The sequence below is a fragment of the Nomascus leucogenys genome, chromosome 11 (assembly GCF_006542625.1).
Source record: "Nomascus leucogenys isolate Asia chromosome 11, Asia_NLE_v1, whole genome shotgun sequence".
Classification (NCBI taxonomy): domain Eukaryota; kingdom Metazoa; phylum Chordata; class Mammalia; order Primates; family Hylobatidae; genus Nomascus; species Nomascus leucogenys.
Window position 1 is genome coordinate 112,431,265 of NC_044391.1, and position 20,055 is coordinate 112,451,319.

At 37.5% G+C, this 20,055-nt stretch overlaps 1 protein-coding gene across 2 annotated transcripts in view; it reads left to right on the top strand.

Moving 5' to 3' along the window:
* CCDC50 (coiled-coil domain containing 50) overlaps window positions 1–20,055 on the top strand; it is a 70,471-nt gene that overhangs the window by 13,886 nt on the left and 36,530 nt on the right. For both annotated transcript variants that reach the window (XM_030822983.1, XM_030822984.1), the window contains exons 2-4: window positions 15,382–15,444; window positions 16,283–16,409; window positions 19,360–19,450. In XM_030822983.1, coding sequence (XP_030678843.1) covers window positions 15,382–15,444; window positions 16,283–16,409; window positions 19,360–19,450 — 281 coding nt within the window. The remainder of the gene's footprint in view (window positions 1–15,381; window positions 15,445–16,282; window positions 16,410–19,359; window positions 19,451–20,055) is intronic.

Genomic DNA, 20,055 nt, shown 5'->3' on the forward strand with positions numbered 1-20,055 from the left:
AGTGCTAGCTGTTTTCAGCCTTTGTTGGGAATAGAGAACTATCAAGAGTTCACATGTAACTTAAGTCAATCAGGTGAATATAAATTTCTTTCTGAAAAAAAAATTACCCCACTCTTGTGAAACTACGTGGAGAGCCAAAGTGGTTGACAGAACCACTTGTTAAAATCTATGTGTAACTCCCTGTTACCTGTGTGGGAATTTTCTGGACGTACTTTGAAACACTGGCTGGCTTCCACAAGTCTACTGTGGGGTCACCTTATTCTGTATAGACTGTATTTCTAGGGGAAGAAATACTATTTTTATGTAAGCTTACTTTTATTAAAATTAGGCAGATATAGCTCCTGATCTTCTGTGGAAGTATCCTCCTAGATTGTATAAAACTGATTTGATTCTAGGAATGTACCCATGATCTCAAGATATCTTTTAGACAAACACGTTTTTAGTCAGTGAACATGACCAGTTACTGAGCATGTGGTGGCCTAACAGTGGAATTGCAGAAATTTCAAGATTTACACATTTGTTTTCTGTTCCTACCTTTTGATTTCCGTAATCCAAGATTTCTAGAAATGTGTGTCGAGTTCTGACAAATGGTTATCAGAATGGAATTGTCAGTATTGCAGTTTGCTTTATGAGAGCAAGATTTTAAGAGATTATTTTACCGTGCCTGTTTATCCCATGACTCTATCTAAAGTAAAGTTGTTGGGGAATTTTGAATATTGCTCTCAATCGTTTAAAGTTGAAATGAATTTACTAATCCTAATAGGAAAGAAAGTGCTAGCTAAAGTATCTAGTTGCAAAAGAGAATTTGAAAATGGAAATATCTGACTCAAAGGATAAATAGAACTTGCAGTAGCTGGTGCTTAAGGAAGCTCTTTTGTCATATGAAGCCAATAAACCAAAATGGTTTTCTTCCCCTGGTGTAAACTTGTACTTAAGTTGGGCTGGAAGTGATCTTTGGGTTTTAATGGGCATGACTGGGTTTATCCTACAGAGGTTTAAGGAGATGGGTGGCTTTTCTTTCTAGGCTAAGGCAAACAGAGTACTGGCTGCCAAACCATTTGAGGGCTTGTGTAAGTGCCAGGAAAAGTGCCATTCAAGTAGTGAAACAACAGAAGGTTGGAGTTTCTTTAGGGATACATGGAATAAAAATAAAATGAATTCTTACTATCTGGATATGCTTTGTGAAAAATTGCTTTGAAAAAATTGTCTACTACTGCTTATATAATGGTATTTACCCTTTTGAGGATGCCTTATGACTATCAGTGGCCTGTTTTTTTCATAGAATGTCTGACTACCTCCATGAGAATAATTGATAAGTACCTTTAAAATTTCCTGCAGTGCTCAAGTGCAGTTGACCCTTGAACAATATGGGTTTGAACTGTGTGGGTCCATTTATACACGGATTTTTTTTTTTCAATCAAGTGTAGATCAGAAATACAGTACTTGGCGGGATGCAAGGCCTGTATGTACTAAGGGACTTTTCATATACCTGAGTTCCACAGGGCCAACTGCAGGAAGTGAGTATGCACCAATTTTGGTATCTGGGGGGGGTGCTGGAACCGGTCCCCCTCATGTATACCCAGGGATGACTGTACTTATGATGGCTATTATTTCTCTCATATTACAGGGGCGTAAACATAAGCGATGTTAGTTTAAGATTATTTAGTTGGTGAGTGATGGAGCTAGGACTGGAATCAAAGTAAGATTTTTCTTGGTTACACCATGCTGCTTCCTTGTGCAATAAATATTCACTGAATATCTCAAAGAGCCAGTGTTCTCTGTGCAGTGTACTGCAGAAGCTACTGTGTAAGAGTTTCATCTTTCTCTAATTTTAAGTTATCTCTTTATGTTTAATTACGAAATTTTATAAACCCATTTAAAAAGTAAACTGAACAATTTAAAAACAGCAGAAGTGCTTCCTTTTTACTCATCTTTATGATTTTAAGAGTAATTAGTTGCTAAGTTCATATATTCCTGAATTGTTCTAAAGTAAAGCAACTATGTAAAATGCAATTGTTTTTTAAAGAAGGTACGGGAGACAAGAAATCTAGGAGAATGTTTCTTCAGTTGTGACTCATTTAACTTTCAGGGCCAGTTGAAATTAATAAATGTTCACATTTGTTAATCAGAATCCAGGGTACTTCAATAAGTGCTTGGTAAAGTATTAGAGATTTGGTGGGTTTATTCAGTACCAGTTGTATTTCAAGAATTAAACTCCTCTAACTATGTTGAATACCTGGTTCACTTTACTTTCTAATCAGAAATTTGTTCACTTTGTGTCTGTGACTATACCTGCACAGTGGTTGCTAGATAAATGTAGGATAACTCTTAACCTTTCACCCTACTGAGGTTAGCAAAACTGTCACATTAGGCCTGAGGAAGAAGCAGCATAGGAGAAATGTAAATATGCGAGCACTTTGAAGATAAATCAGTGGCTGACACAAGACCAGTAATATACTCAAGACCCTTGGTTGTCTGAAATGGCAAAGCAAATTATACAGTGTGTTTGCAAGCACACATGCTAGTGCACGCATGCACATGCAGAAGGTTAAAATGGTTTTAAATGCTATGAGGTCTCTAATTCAGGTTCACTGAGTGGTCCAGTTGTCTAAATTAGTTCTGTCATACTGTCACGTTGTGATTATTGTCTAGAGCAGTCCTATCTAATAGAACAACTGTGATGATGCAAACGTTCTGTATTCTGTACTGTCCAGAATAGTAGCTACCAGCCCCATATGGCTATTTAGCACTAGGAATATGATTAGTGAAACTGAGGAGATGTGAATTTTTAAAATTAAATTTATATTATATGTAACAGTTACATATGATTGGCGGCCACCATATATAGTGTGAAACAATTATTTGTGACACTAAAGGATAGAACGATGTTGGATCGATAGAACATATTGATTTTGGTTCAGCTTAAGGATGTCATTTCTTTTTGTTTGTTTTGGAGACGGAGTCTCGCTCTGTCATCCAGGCTGGATTGCAGTGGCACGATCTCAGCTCACTGCAACCTCTGCCTCCCGGGTCCAGGCGATTCTCCTGCCTCAGCCTCCTGAGTAGCTGGGACTACAGGCACATACCACTATGCCTGGCTAATTTTTTGTATTTTTGTGGAGACGAGATTTCACTGTGTTGCCCAGGCTGGTCTCGAACTCGGGAGCTCAGGCATTCTGCCCACCTCGGCATCCCAAAGTGCTGGGATTACAGGCGTGAGCCACCATGCCAGGCCAGGATGCCAATTCTAATATACGTTCCACTGAGCATTAGACTATGAGGAGTGCACATCACTTGGGGTTTTGAAGAGAACCTTAGTGACTTCTTGAGGGGAATGGAAAGACAGAGCCCAGGAATCAATTTGATGGGCACTCAGAATAAATGACGTCCTGATTGAGCTCATTTTGAGGTTATGGGACGTTTCTTGAGAAGAAAGGAAGCTTAACTTGAGTGCTTTCTGTTAATACCTGCGTCAGCATCTTCTAAGAATAGACAAGGTCTAAGTCTTAACTTTTCTTGGATAGCTTCTGTTTTGTTACTCCCACCAAAAAAAGGTTTTGGATTCAAAGCACCAGTCCATACAGTCGATGCCTTTAACACAGGAAGCTTGTGAGGTTGTCCATGTTTGCGGGCATTTTAAAAATCATTTATGGTAGCTGAATCAGATAAACCTTATTTGGAAAGTTTTATCTGTGTTCGACAGTTTAACCAATATAAGTAAAGACTGCTCTGTTTCTACCTTGCTACCTTTTCCCTGCTTCTTCACTCTTCTTCTCACTGCAGATCATTTGTCCTGTCAGATGGAAATTCTGGCTCAGCCATTTTCTCTTTCCCAATAAGTTACGCACTTTACTCTGTGGTCGCTGATAATGATGTAGATGGTCTGTGATATTAAAGTAGTACTTCTGATGTGAGGACGTATATCATCTCAGCATTTTCAAAACCCACTTGCCTGCAATCTGGTTTATCTGCGGTTAGCCATAACGTATCTACTTGCCAAACAAGTGGTTTAGGTTACTGGGGTTTTCATTTAACTTTGAATTTAGGGATTAGAAAAAAAGTAACTCAGGAACATACTTTGATAAATTGTGTGAGAATGAAATGTTGGGATTCGATCAGTAGTTTTACTTTTCAGAATGATTCTTTGCAGTGTGTTTGTTGAAGTGTGCATGTGTTGTTGGCACACATTTAAAACTTATGCTTATTACCCTTCTTGTAAAACTGTTGATGATTCTATTATATAATTTAGTGCTCCCTATTTTGAGTTGCCACATGCTAACTGAATTTACTTGTACAGTTGATACTAATAAAACATTTCTTTGCAGTAAAGAGCTGGTATAATTTCTCCATTCTGATAATGAAAACTGAACAACTTTTCATATTTCTCTTCTTACACTGGTGTTCAGGAAGATTGTCGACAAATTTGGGACCATATGTGGGCTTTACTTTTGTTAATGTTCAAAGGAGCATTATAAAATAAATCAATAAAATGGCTACTACAACTGATTTTCTTCCTTGTAAATATTTCTTGCTTCACTGTTTAGATGCTTATATTAGAATAAAAACATGTATCTCTCTTTATTACGAAATATTTTGAAAAGGATTATCAGATTCTGCTTCTTGGAAGATGAATTGGAAAATATAGAAGTGTTTAAAAAGGAAGATAAGCTGCATTGTAATCCCATAGTATATTGTTAATGTTAGAATTTTGATGTTTATTCTTTCTGGTACCTTCTAAATTTAAATTGAAAAGTCAAGTATTTCAACTGTAGTCAAGGTATCCTATAGGGAGGCATAAGATCAGCCGTAGACTCTGCCTGTAACATGGAGAGTACATTTGGGACTTAACCTGTGCATTAACCTGTATGATATGCTACATGGATGGTTATCCATAGGCTGTATAAAAATAACAGACCTCAGAATGTCAGTTGTTTCTACAACACACCTACATACACTCTGGAGAATGTGAGTGCTTTGAGGCTGGAACTAGGACCAGTGGATAATCACTATAGGTTGGCAGATTTTGTCCTTTTGAAGACAGTTTTACCTCTGGTTATCGGAAAAATGGGCTGTGTTTTAAAATAAAGGGAGTTTCCCGTGGCTGAAACATTTAAAAGGAATCCAGATGATTGCTTGGACAAGATAAGGCTGAATTTGACAGCTATTTAAACCCTTTCTGATAATGTATCTATAATTTTAATAAAGTGATAGATCAGCATCTTTTTATGCACAGTGATTGAAATTTAGAAGTATTTGAGGAAACTAGGAAGCCCAGTCTGCCATTTAGGACCATTATTGTTGGAAATAGGATTACAGATTGTTGATACTCTTGACAGTTTGGTGCTCTAACCAAGAAGGTGACTTTAGCAGGTCAGATATTTGTAAGAAGTTTGCAGAGGATCTTGAGTTATACTATTCTGGTGTTTGTAAAACTTTTTGTGAAGAAGGCAGCTTTCTATCTGTAATGTTTATTGCAGGATAATTAACCCCGAAAATGTCTTTCTGTTACTAGAATTTCTGAAGGTTTTTCTCCTTTCTTCTTCTTACTTTTTGGATATCAACCTTGAGTTGTGTTTTTCCATTCACCTTATACTTAATTTATTAACATTTTGTAATTCTTGGGATGATTTGGCAGTTTGCAACTACGGGGAGTTCTAAGGACATGGGGCAGTTTTCTCAAACCGGTAATTCAGGAGACTAGCTCCAGATTGTGCAAATTCCTGCTAGCACCTCAGCACATACTGCTTTCTCTGCTTTAAATGCCACATAAATCCTAAGTACCCCATTGCATTGTTTAGTTGAACAAATAATCCGTATGTATACACACATTTTTCTTGATTCTGAGCTCTAATCTTAACAGTGCCACTCATGTAACTATGTGATCTTGGGCATATTAGTACAAATCTCAGCCATCATTTCTTTGTAAGTTGAGTGATCTGTTTAATTGTGGCCCAAAGAAACCAAGAATTGACCACGTGCCTGTGTATATCACTTTTCTAGGTATTCTAGGATTCTGTTAGGCAACATATCCTTTCATTATAATAAATCTGAAATTCCAGGTGAAGGAATTTACTGTTGTTTGAGGTAGTATTGATAGACATGTAGCTCCATAGCCTTGTTTCAGATAAGCTGGAGGATGTGGATGAATGAATATGCTGGATGGATGTGGGTGGGAAAATCCAACATTTCATGTTATGTCCTGTGCGCTAGTCATCATTGTTTTCAGGATCCATCTTTTTCACAAACATATATTTGAAAATCACTATCCTGGGCACTGGGATACATGTTGGAGATAAAATGATCCATAATATTTTTCTTGCCTTGCAGCATCTAGAATATATGTTGGGGAAACATGAGTAAAAATTTTTAATAATATAATTAGTGCTACAGTTCTATCCTGTAAACTACATGCTATGAAAGCACTGAAAGAAAATGATAGATGAGTCTGCCACATGTTTGTGAGTCAGCTACATAGGTGACATTTGAATGGGGGTCTTGTAGGTTGATTGTGAATTTTCTAGATGGTAGAGGGGTGGATGGGTGCTTTGGGCAGATAGAACACAGAGATTCCCCCACCATCATCTGTGTAATAATGGTGACTAAGTTTCTTTCCCATTTGCAAGGCTCTCCCATTCTCTGTTTCATTCTCACAAAAACCAAGCAACCAAAAACAGAGACCAAAACCAATAACCATAAGAATCTCTAAACAGATGAAATATTGGTAAATATTGCTTAGTTCCTTAGTCATCTGTATAAGGTGTAGAGTGAAAATCTTTGTCTTTCGCAAAGAAATTGCAAAAATTTTGTGTGGACTTTGTGGACAGTTTAGTAGTGGGATTATTATACTAAGGATAATAACTATAAGACAGTGCATCTGATTTAATTGTATTATGGATCTCTGTTTAGAAGAATCATCTATCTCCCAGACAGGTGGAATATCATGGCATATTGGAAAGAACAGGGCATTTGGAGACTTAGAAAAGCAGCCCTGCCATTGATTGCTTTGACTAATAACAAAATAAATGAAGATGGAATACCTGTGTAGATTATTTGCTTAGCTTCAGCCAGAATTAGATGCCACTACCCTCCCACTGTCATACTGTGTTTAGATTTTGTTAATTTCGATGGCATGAAAATTTTAGAACACTAAAAAATGGAGAAGGATCAAAAGTTTGTGTTACCCTTTGTTCTGTAGTAAATGAATTGCTCACGCATTACTTAAGTGTTCTTTTTTCGGCCTTGAGCCTGAAAGTGAGAAATTTTAGCTATCAGTGATCAGCAACTCAGAGCTATGTTTGCTTCTATGGGGCTCATAATTGGGGTATTTGAGTGAGCATAAGAGAGTGTCTGCTGTCTATAGCCAAGCATCTCTAAGCTCCCTACTTGCCCTGCTGATGGGGGTGGAGGAGGGGGTTGGTTTTGCTAATGGTATTGGCGGTAGTGATAATTGATGTCATTTTGTTGATCTCTATGTAAAGATTGCTGGGGTTGAGAATGTAGAGGATTTGTCATTAGGATAAGATCTATTCATTTTCTCTGAATCCCATTTCTGTTTTACTCAGGTGATTTTATTAGAACTTTTAATAAAGAGAAGAAACTCTGACAGATTAGGGAGACATTTCTTTAGTAGGGCAGCATAAAAGTTTTATAAAATACGTTTATTTTTTCAAAGTGTCATTAATATATCTTAGACACGAGTCTAAAATTTAACAATATCTTCTCTTCCCAAATGGAGGGAAACTTGTGGATGTTGAAAAGAGGGTTAGAGAGATGAGGGCAAGTGGTAGTTCCCAAAGAGAGATTTCCCTTAGAATTTTTCACTGTAGTCACTACCTAGGGTTTCCTGTAGGTCACTTAGGAAACACTGTGAAAGAATTGGAAGGATGGGGTGATGGAAAGAGGGTGAGAGATGAGAAGGTACTTAATGGGTACAGTGTACATTACTCAGGTGGTGATTACGGTAAAAGCCCAGACTTCACTACTAGACAGTATATCCATATAACTAAGCTGCACTTGAACCCCTTACGTTTATACAATTAAGGAACTTTTTATTCCTGTTTTTTCAGGTGTAAATATAGGCTGACTGTGATTGCTAGAAGTCTATTCTTGGGAGATAGTGAGGCAAAGTAAACTAGGTCTCATTTTTATTTGCATTTTGGGGGACCTGGAAACTGCTTTTTGAATACATATACCATCTTTACTAAAAATTACTTTTATCCTTGGTTTTAAAGAACTTAATGCACATTTATTTTAACTAGTATTTAATAATACCCCTCCCCCCCTTTTTTTTTTCCTGATACTCTAAGCAGAAATATCTGGGGCAAGAAGAGGTGGATTTGATTTCCAGTTCATTTGTTTTATTTGTTGGGTAGTCTTGCTCAAGCCATTTTCTTTGTCTTGAGCCTTAGTTTCCTCATAAGTAAAATGGGGATGTTGATAAAGCCTTTGTCCTCAGATGTTTAGGAGGAATAAATGTGAAAGTGCATTGTAATTTATGAAGTGCTGTATAAATGTCAGTTGTGGCTGTCTGTTATTGCCAAACTTTCACAAGACAAAATGTATCTCTTGAATATCTTTCTTGTTCACAGTAGATGTTTTCATGTATATAGAACAAAGGAAAGCAAGCATAATCCCTGCTTTCAAAGCAGAGTGTATACTCCCTCTGCTACTCATAGCATTTACATAAAAAGAATAATTCACAAAATTCTACCATTCTATAAAAGGGAAAACAGACACAGGCGAAAGAAATAGCCTCTAGTTAATGTATTATTAATCCAGGCATTTTTACGTGGGTGGAAGCTTGTAAAGACGAATCATGGCAATTGTAATTTCAGAAAGTCTTAGGATGTAGGTAAAAGAACAACGGAAGGGGAATGGCTTTTTTTTTCACTTCCTTTTTAGTTTATGTAGAATTAGTTGGGAAGGCACTGGGAATGTGCACATTATTTGGATAATGTATGAAAGGAACGTGTAGCCATTCATTGAATCAGAAAATTCTGGGTTTGTTTGAAGTGGGGTGATAGATATGTACTCATTCTGCATACTTGACTGAGGTGAAAGGAGTTCTTGATAGCAGGAGCACTGTTCACTGTTTAGATTTAGTTAATCTTGTGCAGAGCTTTTAAACTTTTGAGCAGAGTTAGTTTAGCAAAATGTCTCCCACTAAGTTTTTTTCTCACCGGCGTTGCCAATATAAATACAAGTTAAGTTCGCGATTCTTGGCCAAAATTTAGACTGTGTTCCTTTAGTGGAAGAGTAAACAAAATTCTTGCTGCCCTTAGGGGTATGTGTGTATGTGGGGGATGTGGCAGGGGTTGGGAGGGGGCACTTCTCTTTGTCCCTGAGAAAAAGATAAGGGGATTGTAAAGACTCTTACCCCATCACTTGTAAATCTGAATCACCTCTTTGAAACAGTCTTTAAAAAGAATATTTTGTTTCTGAGTGAGAAGGAGAGAAACTTGCTGTAAATGAGCTTTTTAAAATAACAATCTGAAATATGTTTTATGAAAAATGCTCAGAGTTTACTTATTTCTTTGTTGGTGAGAGCTGAGGAGATCTTAATCTAGTACTGTTAATGACTAAGAAAAGAATTTTTTTTTTTTAAAGGCTGTTTTAGGCCTCCAAATTTGATGTCATTTGGGCCAGAATTTTAAGAGATATTCAAATCAATGTTGATCAGTTTTCTTTTAAAATGTTGAATTATTAAAGTATACAAATTTTGTCTCTATTTTTCTACTAATTGCCAAGGGGAGGGCAGACCAAGGGTGTTACCTGTAGAAGGAAAACAAGTAGTTCTGCTTCGAAGTTTATGGAAAGCTCCTACAGTTATTGGTAGGGAATTGGGGAGTGGGCTGTGTCTGGAGCTGGAGGGATAAAGTTGGCAAGTAGACGTACCTGAAAAAAGGTGTGTGAGGAGAAACAATAAGGCGAAAACAAAAATGAGAGACTTGGGAAGCAAATGCAAGAAGAGAAAAAGAATAAGAGATAGAGTTTGGTTGGCGTGAGGTGGAGTGGGGTGGTAATCACCAGATTTTCTTTGGTACATTTCAGGTAAGTTGTATACCAGGAAGCCTATGTAAAAAAGAACCAATTCCTCATGAGAGTGCACAGGGGCTTTCCTATCCCATCTCTTGCTGTAATTCCCTTTGGGGCTTCTGTGCTCTGGGCACACACAACTCCAGGATGGCCTGTGGATTTTCGTCTTTTTGTCTTTTTCCGTAATTGGCTCCTTTGCCAAGAATGTTTACCCCTTCTGTGCACAGGAATTTTAACTTACCTTGAGATACATTTTGTGTTAATTACTTTAAGATTTCTTGATACAAGGTTTCTTGATACATTCTGTTTAAATCACCTCCACTTCTTACATCCACCCCCAATTCATAACAAGCATAACTGTTCCATTGTTATGACTTCAAAGAATTTTCTTTAGTACAAGTTGTCTTTAGTACAGTGTTTATTAACTTACATTATACCTGTTTTCCTTTCTGATATTTCACCTCAGTGATGGCTTGGAGATGACTTATTCATCCTGAAATAGAGTTCAACACTTGTTTATTGAGTAAATGAGTGTTTATTAGGTGCATACTATGCCATTCATGTATTTAGGGGGAGATGAACAACTCAATGAAAATCATTCTTTAAGGAAATGGATGGGGGGTACATATATGTATGTATTTAGGTATGTCAGCCAGTCCTCCTTTCCATTTCTAAGATCTGCTTGGCCTATTGTAAATTAATTCACTGTACACTAATTTGCATATACAGGCATCCCTCATTTTATTGCACTTTGCTTTACTGTGCTTTGGATAAACTATGTGTTTTACAGGTTGAAGGTGTGTAGCAAGCATTTCTTAGTAATAATGTGTTTTTAAATTTAGGTATGTACGTAACCTGTTTAGACTGAATTAGGTATGTACGTAACCTGTTTAGACTATAGTGTAAACATAACTTTTATATGTACTAGGAAACCAAAAAATCATGTGATTCATTTTATTGCGATATTTGCTTTGTTGCAGTGGTCTGGAACTAAACCTGCAATATCTCCAAGATATGCCTGTATTTAGATTAACATATCATTGAAACTCCTTTAATGAGAATGGGGATAGGGTTCTAGTTTTATGTAGTTTGTTTATTACTAAATTTGTTTAAATGATGTTTGACATATCTTATAATGCATTATGCTGTCATAATAGCAGAGTTTAATTCTGTTTGATATTATTTTCTTCCTTTCTCCTACTCTTGTTTGACTTTATGATCCAGCTTTTTTTTTTTTTTTTTTTTTTTAACTTCTTTCAATTAACAAGCACACGTTGTGTGGAAGGTGCAGAGAGTACACCAACAAAGTCCCTGCCATGAAGAGCTTGCAGCTGGATAGGGAAGCAGCTGTGTGCTCGAATTTCAGAGCAAAGTGCATTCCTTTCTGTTAATGCTCTTCTAAGCACTGAGGCGGAGTTGCAAGGCTTTTAATGTTCAAAAGAGACTTAGCCACCATCCGTAACACTGGGAAAATGTCTGGGCAGAGGGGAGAGCCTGCAGGACCATTGAGATCTGGGTGGAAACAAAGAATAGTTGTGTAATTGACTATGGTGGGAAGCTCATTTTAATAGCAGACTGGGAATAGTAGAAGACATTGATAGGGTTGGCTTATGACAAGAAGGTCAGCCTGAGTTCTGGATGAGTGAAAGTGAACATGGGAGGGAAAAAGTTTGAGAAATGGGAGGGTGAAAGGTGGTTCACCTTAATGTGCCCCCAGGGAAAGGTGGGGAGATGAGTTGATGCTGTTTATCCTCAGTGGACCGTTTATACTGTTTACATCAAAGGCAGAGGAGGTTAGAAAAGGAGAAAAGTTCTCTTCAGGCTCTGAGCGTGGCCTGGCTGTGAAATAGTTTCAGTAATTCTCAATCTGGTTACTGATTTACAAAGTTGACTGGATATGTGATTGTTTTCCAGGTTGTACTAGAATACTGATGCAGGGAATACAGAGGCAAATCTTGAAAAAAATTAGAGTGGGTTCAGAAGAAATTATATATTGGGCAAGTAATATTTCAGTATAAATGAGATTATATGTTTGGAAACTCCTAGTAAACTCTGAAAGGCTAAGTCAGTGTATTTGACAATACAACTCTGTGTGTATGTGTTGTGTACTTCCTCATAGTCATTGAAAATCTTCCAGATCCCCTTCTAGCTCAGGCCCTGCTCATATCTTTTGGGTACTAGTTCAGCTTCTGCAGATTCCGGGACAAATCACAATAATAGAATGTACTTCAGTCGCTGTTGAGATATAAAGAAATCATTATGAGGAGTCATCAAGGTAATCAGTAATTCATAAATTTCTCACACCTGTTATAATGTGTCAAACCGCATGTTCATGGTTTAGCAATATGTGCTATTGACAACATGAAATAAGTGAATTTAATTATAGAACTTAAAATGTAATATTTATGACATTTAAAAAGCACAGGAAATAGAGAAACCCATGAACGTACCACCCACATCAAATGTTAATATTTTGCCCTATTGTGTGTCTTTTCTCTTTTTGCTTTTGAAGCAGCATGGCTCATGCAGCCCAGGCACTCATGCCCCTTTTCATCTCTCTGGAGAGAGAACTACTGTTTGGAGTTAAGTTTGTGTCAGTGCCATATTGTTAAAAAAAATTTTTTTAACCATAGGTATATCTATCTACAAACAGTATATTTTAATGTTTAATGTTCTGCTGACTGAAGTTAAGAAATATTTTTAAAATTATTGTAGTTCTTCACATGATTCTCCACATGGAAAAATGTAATAATTTCATAATTTTTAATTTTAGTTAGCACGGTATTAGAAACATAGAAAATGTATTTTTGGCATAACGTTCTGACCTAATAACATAAATTGAAGTGGCTTTTAAGCTTTTTGTAATGTATAGAATGATGTGTGTTTTACATTTTGACCTAGTACCTATCATCTCTGTACGTATATATTTCTGTGATGTTTATATATAATACGGGAAAAGTTTCCCCAAACTAGTTTCCTGTACTGTGTGTGATTTATACTAGTCCCTTGGTATTTGTGGGGTGGGGTGTGAAGGTGGTTCCAAGACCTCACGTGGATACTAAAAATCTATGGATGCTTCAGTCCCTGATATAAAATGGGGTAGTATTTGCATGTAATTCATACACATTCTACTGTATACTTTACATTGTCTCTAGATTACTTATACCACCTAATACCGTGTAAATGCTATGTAAATAGCTATTATACTGTTTCATTTAGGAAACAATGATAAGAAAAAAAGTCTGTACATATTCAGTACAGCCACATTTTTTTTTCCTGAGTATTTTTTATTTGTGGTTGATTTAATCCGTGAATCCAAAACTCAGGGCTATGAGAGCCAACTGTCCTCTGTTATTCTCTAGACTATTGACTTTTAAAATGCTTTTCTCAGGCTTAGTAAATTGATTTTTTGACCTAATAATAGATTGCCACCCATAATTTGAAAATCGTTAAGATTAATCTTAAATTTGATCTAATCATAATTAATCTAAAATTAAGACTGAATTTTAATATTTAAGCACAAGCTTTTCCAGTATAATAAAGGTGTTTTAAATGATAGGTCAATATATTAAAATAACATTCTTTACACTAGATTTGATTATATTTATTTTAGCTAATTTATTAATTTTTATAAATTAAGCCCATGTATGTCTTACCCATTTAAAAATTAGATATTAATTGAAGCGTTTTAGAGAGTATACGATGGTTAATGTAGAATATTTTCTTTCCGTCCATTGTGACCATGATTTACCTGGAGGGAAGGGGGGCCGTCATTGTGTCAGGGAAGGGAAAAGAGCTCTTGAGCTCTTGCTGGCTTAGACGTTGACCCCCAAGCCCTGTCACCAGTGAACTCTGTACAGCTTTAGAAAATCGCTTCTTCCTTCTGGCTTTCAGTTTCCTCACTTATTAAATGAGGGTGTTATCTAGCTCATCTTGAAAGTACTTTTATTCTGTGAAATATAAGGTAACTAGGACCTGGGCTTCAAGATATTAGAATTTGTTGAGAATGTAGCTGATGGAAAAGAACAGGGCTTTCTGTTCGAGTTACTGGTTTTGCTGTTATGTTTGAGTGAGGATTAAGCAGGTTGTATTCAGTTTAATGTAGTTCTTGGGCAAGAATTATTCCTCCCTTATAAAACCATTTCAAAATAATCTTGACCTCCCCAAGATCTCCCTCCGTTTTTGTGGCATCATCCCTCAGTAGTGAAGGACACAACTATGTTGAGTGTATATGTGAACATACATAAGTGTGAAGAATGGCAAAGGAACGTTTTTCATTCTGTTTCAGTTAAGTGTCCTCACAGGCAAATCCACAGCTGCAGAAAGAAATCTCTCCCTTTTCCTAAGCCCTAGGGAATGTTTCAGGAGTCCTACTCATTTGCAGTAACCTGAGGCTTTGGGGAATTTCCTTTCTTTAACATGAATTACGTGCTTGGAATAGAGTGAGAACATCACGTAAACTACACGTCCTTAAAACAGCACTCTACATGATGAATCCTTCATGTTTTGTCTGTTTGTATGTTTACGAAGCAGGAGTTTAAATTGCAGCTTGGGGTAAACATGGACCTTTGAGACTATTTCTTTCCATTTTGCTTCTAAGAATACAGGTCAGGAAATAGCCTTGCCTGGATCTTCAGGTGGAGGCAGAGTTGGGACAGATTCCTGGTTTCTTTCAGGGTTCCCATTTTCTTTTGGTTTGTAGATTATTTTGGGGCAGCCCAAGGTTTAGAGGGACCTAGAGACCTAGTTCTAACTCATGTCCCTGGGGATTGACCCACTAAAGAATGTTTAAAAAATTAAGAATTTTTAAAGTAGAGCTCTGCCCCTACGTGAGGGACTAGTGAAAATATATTTTTTCTTCCAAGACACCAGGGTAGACGTAAATTGCTGGGAGAGGATCGTCTGAACCACAGAGAAGCATAGGTTAGATTTCTTTTAACACCTCTAATTATGCAATAACTCGTTTCTCTCTCAGTAGCAATATGCAAAGCATGACTGATACGTCTGTTATTTCAGCAGCACTTACCCTCCTTTTATAGAAGTGGATTGGAATTTCTAGACCTCTGGAATCTGATTCTGTAAATGTTCTCACCTCAGGCCAGGGGCCAAGGCTAACCAGTATTTTGTGACACCCTGTGCTTGGCACTAAGCAGGCACTATGGATTTTTGTGACTGAAGACTGCATACTTAACTAGTCACTATTTTGTGCATTGAGAATTATAAAGTTTGTCATTCTGAAATATTAGAATTAATTTTTTTTAAAGTAAAAAAAAAAATCCTTTCCTTTGTATGTTAAAGTATTACTAATGAGCCTTCCTGTCTGTTTTCCTCCTTCGTCTACTGTAGTATGCCGGGATTTTGCCGTCCTGGAGGACCACACCCTGGCCCACAGCCTGCAGGAACAAGAGAGTGAGTAACACCTCTCCTTTACGCTCCTTCAGTTTTCTTTTTTTAGCGGTAGCTTGAGGCTGGTTTCTTAGGGCTTAGGCAGGGAGAGAGCACAGTCACTTGGCGTTACCATCCATACATTCTGAAGGATTTCTTGAGGCAAGTGATGCCTGGGTGAGCAGTGAAGTTGCAGGCATGTTTAAGTAAGATAGGCTGCCAGGAATTAGTAGACTGCTGCGTCTCTAGGAGGAAAAGAGGGGTTTGAACCTTTTTCCTAGCCTCTTGTTGTAGGAGGGGCACAATGGTTGTAGGTTTATCTGGGGTGCGCAGAAGGAATCTATTCTTGCTCCTAGGATAGGGACTTGAACAGTTTTCCCAGGCAACTGTGGTATAAATGAGATCACATTGTGGATTTTTCTGAATCTTTTTTTCCATGTAGTGATGAAAAGTAAATCTAAGCTACGCATGTTAAAGTACATACTTGTGAATATATGATTTGTGAATTCACATATCAGTATAAAATTGACGTTTTGAAAAATGCGGTTAATAGAGTGACAACATGTAGTAGTAGAAAGAGCATTGGCCCTGGCTTTAGAATATTTGTGTAGATGTCCTGGCACTGCCACTTTGTTGCTGTGTGACCAAAGGCAAATTATTTAATCTTTTTGATCCTCTTTTTACTTAATGGAAAAGTGGGGATAATAATTCCTTGCTCTTTATTACATATTGTTGTTGAGACAATAAAACGGAGTGATCGATGCAAAGCTATTGTTATGGTAAAGCTCTTAAGATTATTATGGCATTTATTACTAACAAACCAAGGCGTTATTCATTCCTGTCCTCAATCTTTTTGTTCCAGTTGAGCATCATTTGGCATCAAACGTTCAGCGGAACCGTTTGGTCCAGCATGATCTCCAGGTGGCTAAGCAGCTCCAAGAGGAAGATCTGAAAGCGCAGGCCCAGCTCCAGAAGCGCTACAAAGACCTGTGAGGATTTGGGAGGTGGGAGGGGTAATGTCAAGACTGGTTTTCTCTGTGGAGCTAGCAACTAGGGCAGGGGAGAAGGAGACTACTTCTGTTCCTCTGATTCCTTTTACTGTTAGATTACAAATCTTACAGTGGATATCTAACAGTTTTTTTGATTAGAAAATGTTTTGTTGTTGTTGGAGCACTTGACCAGGTTTAAGGACATGTGGATGATGGTGTGAATTCTAACATTTTTTAGCTGTATGACTTTGGGCCAGTTAGTCAACTTCTCTGAATTTATTTTCCTTACCCGTAACATGGGGAAAATAATCTCTGTCCCCTCTGCCTCATAGTTTCTTTGGGGGATCCAGTGAAATAGTGGACATCAAATAACTTTATGGGTTGTACTGGTTCCTTTACTATGTTCTGGCTGTGTTTGCCGCTCTTACTTTCCTTCCTTTTCAAAAGTACATAGCAGAATGTTCTGAACGCTCTGAAATGTAGACTTGGTTATCTTCATAACTTCCGTGTCTGACAAAAATCTCTCTAGTAGCCTCCTTTAACAGACAGATAAGCGGAAATAATGATTTCTCAGGTTTCTTTAGGCACAGTGACTTTTATTCTGTTTCAGTGTTACAAAGCTCCCAGGATACATTTCTTCTTTGAGAGTGGCTCTTACATCCTAAATCTTTAATGTGGGTAGATTTAACCACAGATATACTGTGTTGAGGAGGAGAAGGGGTAAAGGAAAAATGGAAGGAACCCCTTAATTTACTTTAGTGTCATATTCAGGTAAAAAAGGAAAGCCAGTCATTTTTGCTAACTTATAGGAAGGGTTTGTCTTTCTGTTTATTATTTGTAGAGAGGACTTTATTAATCGTTTTGTCAAGTTTCCCTTATTTTGTAAATAAACACTTTTATTGATTCATGCTAAATCTGGCACCATGAAAGGAGATCAGAGATGTGAATAAGACAGCCGTTGCCTTTAAGGGCCTCAGGAAAACACCTTCAGCATTATGTATCTAGAGATAGGTGCATGAGTCACAGAGAATTGAAATGTAAATTTCAGGCCTATTTAGGGAGAAGAGACTGGGAAAAGCTTCACAAGACGATATGTTTAATCTGAAACTTGAAGGTTAATTAGAAGTTTGTAGTGATGGGGAAAACCCTTCTAGCCAGAAGGAGCAGCATGCGTAAGGGCAGGAGGTAAAAGGACTTGGAATCTCATGTTAGCTGAAAGAAGTTCAGTATTGCTGGAGTGGAGAGTGTATTTACAGGCAGAAGTAGGAAGTGAGGCCAGAAAAGTAGTCAAAAGCTGGATCAAAAGGGTCATGATAAGTTATGTTAAAGATTTCAGGTTTTGTAGATTTTAAATTATAAGGAATGGAGAACCATTGAAGTAGTTTTAGATTTTCATTTTGGGATCAATTCTGTAGACTAGGTGGGTAAAGGCTTGGAGTGGGCAAGATTTGAAGGCAACTGTTGAGCAATGGTCAAATTAAGAGATGGTGAGGCTTGAATGAGGACAGTGGTGATAGAGATAGAGGAAGGAGATGATGAGGCCTAAATTGAAGGTCATGGTAATGGAGATATAAAGAGGAAGAGAGATATTTGAGATGTTATGAGGCTCAGTGTCACATGGTTAAGGTGAGAACCGAAGCTAGAATGTTCTAGAGTTCTAAATTCATTGCCCTTTACGTTATTCACAATTCTCTGTTAGAAAGGCCGGTTCTGAGGTTGATGCAGATGTTTAAAATCCTGAATTAGGTTAATAACAGTCTAATGAGCTTTTTCAGAAATTATCAAGACAAACCACTCAAATATAAATCAGGAGTAGAGACTGATACTTTCTAGGTCCTAAAGGAGAGAAGAACCGGGTATTATATTTCTGCCTGAGACTTCAAGGTTTTGGAATTGTTCCTGGACGAAATAAGCTAGAAGGGAAGTCTTTCAGTTCACTCCCTGGCAATTTTGATGGTTGGAGATCTTGGGAGGGATGAAATGCTGCAGTTGTCATTGAACTGGAACCTCTTACTCAGTCTGGATACCGGGGCTGCTGTCCCAAATCAGGATTATCGCTTGTTTACTACTGCTTTCTCAGTTTCGCTTTCCCAGGAGTCTGTGTAATTAGGTGACTGAACCAGAGCCGGTACTTCTTGGAAATATGGTTTGAAATCATTAAACTCAGATGAAGCTTCACTTACTTATTTTCTGTACCAGGAGATACATCTTCTGTGTCACTTGTGACCTTTAACACTTCATTTGGGTTTACCTTCTCTGCGGTGCTTCTACTTTCTTCCCACTTACTATCACATCCAGTGTAGTTATTAGTCACTTAATTCTATACAGATTTTACATTAATTTAGGAGGTTCAGGTAGAGGCTTGAATGAAGACAGAGGCCTTTGAAAACTAAGTCCATAATTTTGTGTATGATTCTTAATTATTGCAATGAGTGAAGGAAAAGAAGAAATATAAATAGGAATTGATCTGAGTAGATTTTTGTTTATTTTCATTTCTTTGGTTTGAATAGATAAGAATACTGTGATATTAGACCTATAATGTGAAGTTACTAAGTGTAAACTTTTTTATAGCTTATAAAATGGCATGACAGAGAATGATTTGTGGTTATTAGTGGTAGAGGCAGGACCGGCAAACAGGCCCCAGTGGGGTGAAGTGATAGGTGGTATAGAAGAGGTGTGGAGTTTTCCATTGTTGGGTGTGGTGATCGGATTCCAGTTCTACCATATATTTTCGTTGTGATCTTGAGAAAATGATTTAACTTCCCTGGACCTTAGTTTTCTCATCTGTAAATGTGACCGTGTCAGCCTCTTTGCATCTTTATCTTGAAGATAAAGTGAGAAAAATAATGTACTTCTCATATAGTGAGTATTCAATAAATTGTATTTATTACTTTTAGGAAATACATTATTTTTTATTTTCCTTATTCATGTTTTCACCTTTGCTTTTTAGTGAACAACAAGACTGTGAAATTGCTCAGGAAATTCAGGAGAAGCTGGCTATTGAGGCAGAGAGACGACGCATTCAGGAGAAGAAGGATGAGGTATAACTTAGTTACTGCCCCTCTCCCTCATGGAGAAAGGGGTGCTCAGCTTTAGAGCAAAAACTTTCTGTAGGTCATGGGCTCAATGAAGGGTTGCTGAATGGGAAGCAGAATGCCTCTTATTTGGGCTGCATTTTCCTCTGTGGACCATGATTTATAGTCTCTTGATTATGTAAATGGTAAAAGTCTTGAGAGATAATGGATAATTTCACATATGATGTGAGTTAGTTTCCTATGACTGCTGTTGCAAATTACTCCTGCAAACTTGGCTTAACAGAAATTTATTGTCTTAGAGTTCTGGAGGCTAGAAGTCTAAAATCTGAAGTGTTGGCAGGGTCACGCTACCTCTTGGGAAGGATCCTTCCTTGCCTCTTCCTAGCTCCTGACTCCTGGCAATTTTTGGCATTCCTTGGCTTGTATCTGCATCACTTCAGTCTCTGCCTCCATTGTCACATGGATTTCTTCTCTGTCTGTATCTTTGTGTCTTCTTATCTTCCTGCAAGGACATCGGTCATTGAATTGAGGATCCACCATAATCCAATATGACCTCAGCTTAACTAATTATATCTGCAAAGACTGTTTCCAAATGAGGTCACATTTTGAGG